This window comes from Mus caroli, chromosome 7 (assembly GCF_900094665.2).
Source record: "Mus caroli chromosome 7, CAROLI_EIJ_v1.1, whole genome shotgun sequence".
NCBI lineage: Eukaryota > Metazoa > Chordata > Mammalia > Rodentia > Muridae > Mus > Mus caroli.
The window spans coordinates 54,473,267-54,481,547 of NC_034576.1; the positions used below are offsets into that span (position 1 = coordinate 54,473,267).

The 8,281-nt window shown below is 44.0% G+C and overlaps 1 protein-coding gene across 4 annotated transcripts in view; it reads left to right on the forward strand.

Annotated features, from left to right (window-relative positions):
* Nucleotides 1–1,124: 1,124 nt before the first annotated feature.
* Nucleotides 1,125–8,281, forward strand: part of Ano5 (anoctamin 5) — an 86,697-nt gene continuing 79,540 nt past the window's right edge. For all 4 annotated transcript variants that reach the window (XM_021168193.2, XM_029480216.1, XM_029480214.1 and 1 more), the window contains exon 1: nt 1,125–1,489. In XM_021168193.2, coding sequence (XP_021023852.2) covers nt 1,180–1,489 — 310 coding nt within the window. In that variant the 5' untranslated portion in view covers nt 1,125–1,179. The remainder of the gene's footprint in view (nt 1,490–8,281) is intronic.

The following is an 8,281-nucleotide window of genomic DNA, read 5'->3' on the forward strand; positions in this document are numbered from 1 at the left end:
TAAAAGATGTTTTCTTACTCATTCACAATTATAGAATACTTCCGTTTCCACTATCGCATGCATCATGAGTACACATGTAACTAGCCCATACCTTTCAACTTTGAAGAAATGGAGACTGACTCTTAATTTTGGCCATGGTGTCTGACCTCTCCGAGGTAGACATGCCCCTGACTCTCCATCCAGGAAGTGCCCATTAAAGAACCTCAAGACAAGCCAAGAGTCTTCTGAAACCCCGGAGAAGACACACGTCACGCTCAGGCCTTAAAGGGAGAGAGATGCTTTAAGGGAAGTGGATTTTTATTTTTACCCGACAGAAAATAACCCCCAACTGGGAAAAAGGTTTTGTCTTAGATAGCTTCACTTTGAGTGGAGGGCGAGACAATCCTGGGCAACCAGACTTATTACTAGGCTGAGGCTGCCTACCAGAGGGGATGTGAGGGAAAGGGTTGGAGATGGTATACTGTGAGTACCTGCCTTGAGTGGGTGGACCGGTTGAAACGGGAAGCTCTAAGCCTGTTAAGTATGGAGCTGTGGAGTCAAGAAGGAAGGGAGCCTGGGGACTCCCAGGAACCCCCCGAAGATGTAGCTGTGGTGAGGCCCGCTGAGGAGGCCCCAAGGAGGGTAGAGGGGCCTGAAGTCTCCCCGGATGTGCACCAATTAAGTGTCCCAGAAGGGGCAAGAAGGGTGGTGAGACCTAGACTCTCTAGGTATGTGGACATTATGGAAGTTTCTGAGGAGGAACAGGTGGAATACCCGAGGGAGAGAAGAGAAACGGAGACAACACTGCAAGTCCAGGAGTCCGAAACAGGGGAGGAATCTGGGCTGTCCGGAGAGATCAGTGAGAAGGGCAGAGTGCCAGAAAGGCCCAAGAAGAAACGGAAACTTCGCCAACACAACCTGGAGGAGCACCTGGGCTGGCAGCAGGATCAAGGAAAGGATTCAGGTCAGCTTAACCAGGACCAGGAGCATCACTTAGAGCCCGACACAGAGGGGACAGAGCAGCACTATCGCTCAAGGGTACTGAAGCACAAGAGCTTAACTGCCAATCTGCTGGACCGCTCCAAGAGTCAGGGCAAGTACCACGTGGAGAGGAAATCCAGTCAGCGGTACCGCCAGGAGTCTTCGACTCAGGGCGTCTCGTCCTTGGCTCCTCACCCGTCCAAGGCAACTCGCCAGGCCATGGCGTCTCCCGGGTCTCAGGAATTTCGCTCGTCTCTAGCTCCTCCCTCTTCTCAGACTCCTGGGGTGTCCCCAGTGTCTCCAGTGCCTCTGGGGCTCCAGGTGCCTCTGGAGTCGCCGCAATCGGACAGCTTAAAGAAAGAGAGCTCCAGCTGGATTGCGGAGGCGGAGCTGAAAAGCAGGCGGCAGACGATCCGCTTCAGCCTCCGCCCCAAGTCATCTCGCCGCCTGTCACAGAGGTCCTTCAATGCCTTCAACGAGCTGGCAAAGCTAGGTGACCCCGACCTGCTGGAGATGGTGGAGCAGGAAGGTAAGGCTGGCGCTGAGCGGGCGCGCGAACCTTCTTCGCATGGGGTTTCTGCGGGGACGTTGGCAGCTGTAGGTTTCTGTCCCGGGAACGTTCTTAGTGTAGTGAGCCCCGCGCTGCGCCATGCCTGCCAGGCAGGTAATGGGAGACATTCTGCGCCCCGCGATGTCCCGTGATGCATTTGTGCTCCAGGGACCTACAACCTGTGACTCCCTAGGATCCGGGCATCTGTCTCAGACCCCGAGTAATTGGCCTGGTGTGGATCCCTGGCTCAGGAATTCTGCTCCTGAAATCTGGCTTTTTCCAAAGATAGCCTGCACAGGTGGCGATCCTCCAGTTAGGGGCTGGCCCTGAGTTCTTCCTGTCAGCCTCTGCCTCCCAAGTGTTGGGATTCATGGATTGGACCACCATCATGCTGCACATGCATCATGTCTTCCCTTTTAAAAACAGCTTTTTATTGAGACATATTTGCATCCCATGAAAGTCAGCAGCTAAGTGCAAAATGATTGGGTTCTATGTATTTACAAAGTTTTGTGACCATCTCAACAGGGTCATTTTATGTCATCTTCCTCGGGTAGGTGATTCATCCTCTATGTAGCCATTCTCCACTTCTAGGCACAGGCACCTGCACTGCTTGCCTCTGTAGATTTCCTTAGCTCAGATACTCAAGGAAGTAGAGCCAAAAAGTTCGTTCTCTGTTGGAACTGGCTTCTGTATTGGCATGTTCTAAAATTCAGTCATGTACTGCACCATTCCTTGTATTTGACATATAGTAGTCCCTTGTGAAGGAATCCACACGCATCCATTTGCCAAACCCTGAACACATAACAGATTTCCTGCCTTATACTAATACGAACTATATAGCAATAAGCATCCATTTGAAAGTTATTGTTTAAACATTGGTTTTCATTTTTCTATCACAGTAGGTCTGTGGAACACATAGCCACTCTGCATTGAATACTTTGGAAAGTGATCACAGTGGAAAGTGATCTCACTGTGTTCTAAGGGTTGCCCAGTTTTTGATCCCACCAGTGGCTTCTATTTCTTCTTTGAAGGAAAAATATAAAACAAAAATACATATGATGTGATATTTTCTGGGAAATAAAGAATATTTCATTGCATCCACATGGCGATGAAATATTGCAGTTTTTAGGCATTTGCATCTCAATGAAATTTAGTCTCAAGGTGGGCCTACTTACTAGAAGCTATTTGGTTACTAGCCCTTTGGCATGAGGACATGTGTAGCTTCTGTCTCCCCAGGAACTGCAGAATATTCCTGAAACTAATTTCTTTTCATGGCAAATGCCATTGTGATGTATGTTTGCTCGTGTAATCACTGCTATTCCTCTGATTTGGATGTCGGTGGGAGAAATTTTTATTGATGGGAAGTCTGGTGTCTGCATCCTGTCCCTATCTCTGGACCTGAAAGCATGACACTCCAGAAAGCAGGTAGTTGGCACCAGAGATCCCTGGACAACTTTTGTTTTTCTAGGTATAAAATCAGAATGCCCCCTGATTTGCTGTATTGGTCAGACTGCCCATTTGTGATAGTCGTTTTTCTATTGTTACAAAGAGACACCACAACCAAGATAATTTATACAAAAAAAAAAAAGTTTATTGGGGCTTACAGTTCTGGGAGTTTAGAGTCTTCAGAGCAGGAAACACATTAGTAAACATGACACTGGAGCAGGACCTGAGACCTTACATTACGATCCACAGGCATAAGGCAGAGAGAGAGGGAGGAAGAAGGAGAGAACTAAATAGAAATGGTGTGGTCTTTTGAAACCTCAGAGCTCAGGCCCATTGACATACTTCTTCCAACAAGGCCACATGTCTTAATCCTTCCCAACCAGTTCTGACCAAGTATTCAAGTATATGAACCTTCAGGGGCCATTCTTATCCAAGCTAAGATACTGTTGTTTATGATTCTGTGACTGCTGTTGACAAGCTGGGACAGGAGGGTTGGGGAGAAAGTAGATTAAAAGTTTGGCAATGGAAATGAAAGTTTAAAAGTTGAGTGTAAAGTCATACTTTTACTGTTATATTAAACATTATAGCTAATCAAACCACCTGCCCCTTACTCATGAGAATATTTGAGTTCTTATGCAGTAGTTAGTTGTTCCCCACAGGAATACACTCTATGAAATCTGATAAGTGATTTCAAGAATTGGAGTGGTAGAGCTTCCTTCTGTACATGAGGACAGAATACAACGATGGTAGCATTAACCTCTCTGTGGTCTGATCTTAACCAAAACATTATTTATAGTGGCACATGTCTGTGTTTTATTTTGTGATGCTGGTAAGAGTGTAATGAGAGATGACCTCTTGGCAAACACAGGGGCTATTTTGGGCCCTAGTTTTGCAAGAGAGCATGTTCTTGGTAGGATGATTGCCATGAAAACTGGTAGCTCAGTCTGTGCTGGCTTTCCCTTGTAGCATATAAATGATGATTCTCTTTGGTGTTTAGTACCACCCTTCATATCTCTGGTTTCTCATCTACAGCAAGTCTCCAGTGGTGGAGGATCCAAGTTTGGCCTCCTCTAACCCCTTGGTTGGTTTTGGGTTTTGGGATTCTTTAGTCTTCCTTTCTTTCTTTCTTTCTTTCTTTCTTTCTTTCTTTCTTTCTTTCTTTCTTTCTGTCTGTCTGTCTGTCTGTCTNTCTTTCTTTCTTTCTTTCTTTTCTTTTTTCTTTCTTTCTTTCTTTCTTTCTTTCTTTCTCATCTTTTAAAAGATTTATTTTTGTTTATCTTTAAATGTTTGTTTTTTTTTTATTTCTTCATTTTACTTTATGTGTATGAGTGCTTTGCCTGCATGTTTGCGTACCACATGCATACATGAAGTCCTCAGTAACCAGAATATGGCATTGTGTCCTCTGGAATTCACATTAAAGATGATGGTGAACGTCCACGTGAGTGCTGGGAATGGAGTCTGATCCTCTACAAGAGCAATGTGTGCTCCCAACTGCTGACCCATCACTGTAGATCCTTATTTTTATCTTTAGTCATGTGTCTGTGTACCTGCCATGTGTGTGGAGGTGCCTGTAGAGGCCAGAAAAGGGCCTTGAATTCCTTGGAGCTAGAATAAGACGCAATGATGAGCTGCCTGATGTGGGTGCTAGGAATGGAACCCTGGTCCCCAGGAAGAGCACTGTTAACTCTGAACCTGTGAGTGCTCATTCCAGCCCCAGTGCTCTTGGTTGGAATGTAAGTTAGTTTGAGATGTGATCATTTATTTGTATGTGAGATAGATATTGAGCCGTGTGTGTGTGTGTGTGTGTGTGTGTGTGTGTGTGTGTGTGTGGTGTTTGTGTGTGTTAGATAAGCAAACCTATCCTCCTCAATATTTCTATTCACAAGAAGATTCAACACAGAGACAAGTACTCATGAGGTAGGTAGTCTGGTGCTGCAGACCCTCTTGGGTCCCTTGTCTGCATAGGACGGGTCTCCGGGTGCAGATAGGCAAGGAGTCAGCAAATGACAGACAGATGCACACAGGAGATTGTGTAGAATCTGAATGTATTGTCACAAAGTGAACACCAGTCTTATATAATACAGAAAATAAAGGGAGTAGGAAGTCACAGCAGGCAAAGTACATTGAAGTTACCTGACACAAAACAAAGGAATGACTTCAAAGGGACTTACAGGAACCAGGTAGATGCTTACAGTAAAGATAAAGCAGTCCTGCCTAGGGTCAGCTTAGTGACAGGTAAGGATTTCACACCCTAGTCACAGTTAGTGCTACTCCTTTGAGCCTTGTGAAAGCTAGCACCAGGGGGTTCTGCTCTAGCAGACCTTCTCATGAATAGTTCAATACCACAACCCCCCTATTTCCTAGGCCCTGATAAATTCTTGTATGAGTGTAACTTTTAAGTATCTGTGGAGAATCTCCATTTGTCAGAAGAATTCACCAACTTGCTTCTAATATGCAATGTAGCTTGCTGTACCTGGCTGTGGTGAAGATCCCTGTCTCAGTGGGATTCCCTAACTTTTACATGGTAAACCCACCTATTAGCTAGGCCATTGTGTATGGGTGAGACTGGCTACTGCCTCAAGTAAACACTCCCGCAGACTAGCCCTGAGCTATTCTAGCTCTGTTCTTTGTAATGCTTAATTAGTTTCACTGTCTCTTCTAAGCTCCTTGGCTTCAAGCATTTTCTAGGACATTGGAACACTGCTGAAGGCTTAGCTATGTCAGAATTCAATCTTAAAAGGCACTTATAATAAGACAATACTAAAAGAGATCACGTGGATCCATTCACCAGACTAACACAGGGATAGGATATGAGTATACGTATTTTGAGAATGCCAAAGTTCCAGGACGTGAGTTTCTGTGAAACTCTTTACTCATGAGTGCTCCCAGACCTCTCGGCCTTCGAAGCACACCTCATGGGAGTATGCATAGCAGTCTGGGGCAAGGCTAGAATAGAGAACTGAACTGTCTCAGTGTACAGGATCAGCTAGGCTGAGCAAGAGGTGACAGTTCACCCCAGGGAACGAAAGACTGAAAATTAAAGGTAAAAGTGTGACAGGGGAATAGCAGAGCTAGTGGGAGGCTAGGCAACTTCTAGTATCTATTGTCAGAACCTTCAAATCCATTGTGTTAAGTTCAGATTAGCGTTTGAATGTGTTTATTTTGCCTAGTTTTGTGTTAAAAGCAAAAAGAAAAAAAAAAAAGCTGGTGAAGGAAAGTTTCCTCTTTAGAGTACTCACCTTTCTCTCCTTAAAAATGGAACCCCAAAATGCTCTGTGGATCTTGTTTAAGAATGTGTTTTTTGACAACTGTGTGATAGAGGGCCATTGGTATATTGCATTGTTTATTGTTGTATTTATGACCATTTTTGTCTTCAGAAAAAAAAAACCTTCCTGAGTTGGTATTCCCTGGTACAGTGACTTGAGAGATAAATACATATCACTGACAGTCTTGAGTCTGACCTCTTTGTCTTAAAGTTTGTTAATTGATTTTGTGTTGCTTTAATGAAATGTCTGATACTGGCATTGTACGAGGAGTGGAGTAGTATTTAGCTCATGGGTTTGGAGCTGAAGACTGACATATGTGCAGCTTGGGAGCTTTGTGGCTATGTTACATGTGTTGGTGACGGGTATCATTACAGAAATATATGTGACAGAACATTTTATGGTAAGACACAAAGCCAGGAAGACTTGGGGGCATGAGGTTCCCTTTCTCTGACAGCTGGTTCTGCTAAGGGTGACTGAGGCCCCTCTAGATTTAAAATATCTATTTTAGAATTAAATATAAATATTTAGAATTAAAACAACTTACAGATATGATGCCTGAAATGGCCCAGTTAAGTGTGACTGGGTTCTTACCTTTCCCTCTCAAATCACCACACTAGGAGCCAGACACCCAGCATATGAAACTCTGAAAGAAACACTCAAAACATAACACAATGTCAGGTTAGAATAATCAGACTCCATTTCACTCACACATCAAATGAGAACTGCTTGGGTGACATTGTTGAATTTTGAGCTACATATTGAGGCAGTATTTACTGGGAAAACCCTTGCAGTATGAATATGTATGTTATATGCCTTTTGATTTCTGTTCTCCTCTTTTGCACAAAAAAGTCCACACTCAGGAAATCTAAATGGCACAGTCATCGTTGGTTAATTTTCATGATGTGCTTGTAACTGTAAAAGTTAAGTGTTTTTAAGATCACCTACTACAACACCAAGATATGAACATGAAAACAATTATCAAAACTTCATTCTGACATTGAAATTTAACCCAAAGATTTATAGAAATTTGGAGAAAAAGTGAATTAGGAATATAATATATCCTAGTAATAGCAACAACATCAACAAGGATCTCCTGCATGCTATGCATACACATCAGCTCGTTTAACACTCCCACACTTTAGGAGATGGAGATGGCACAGTACTATTGATGTGTCAGCTTGTAGCAGGGAATGTAAAAAACAAAACAAAACAAAACAAAAACCAACAACAACAACAAAAATACTATCTATCATGTGTAAGACACTGACCTGTTCTCATCTTGTGGAGACTCTCTGACCTGGAGTTCTGAAATCTCTCCAGCCAGCTCACTAAGTTCCCACTGGCAGGTCACTACCATGCCAGCCCCACGCTTCCAAATTCCCATTTGACATGGCCTTTTAGGTTGCACTTCTTGCAAAAACCATGCTTTGCTACCTTACCTTTCTCTCTAGAACGCAGTCGAGTTGCTGCATGAAGGCAAACACCACACAAACTTAGTTCAGAATCAACAGGTAACTCAGCCACTAGGTGCAACAACTAGCATCCTAATCTTGTAAGCCATATGAAATATAAATCCTCTGGTGCCGAATCCTGGCAGATTCCCCATCTAAACCATTGGCCACTTGTTAGCTACATACTGTCCACCGAGCTATCCCTGTCTAAAAAGCCATATCTCTCTCCTGCCTCCCCTCTTTCTCTCCCTGACCCAAAAGTTCCACCTACTCTTCACACAGTGATTGGTCCCCTGAAATGTTTATTCATAAGGAGAAGGCTCTGACACATTAGCTGAAGGCTTTGTGTTCATGCAAGGGAAGCTATAGATGATGTGTTTGTTTGCCACAATGCCTGACCTCCCTGTGTACACATAACCACCACTTACTTGTAAAGAATGCACTCGGAGGGACAAGTGGGAGCCTGAAAGTGCAGTCAAGAGTAAACCTAGTTATCTTTTTATATCATACCTATACTTACGTTTAATTTCTAAAATAGTCAACATAAGAAATGAACAACAGCCGGGCGTGGTGGCGCACGCCTTTAATCCCAGCACTCGGGAGGCAGA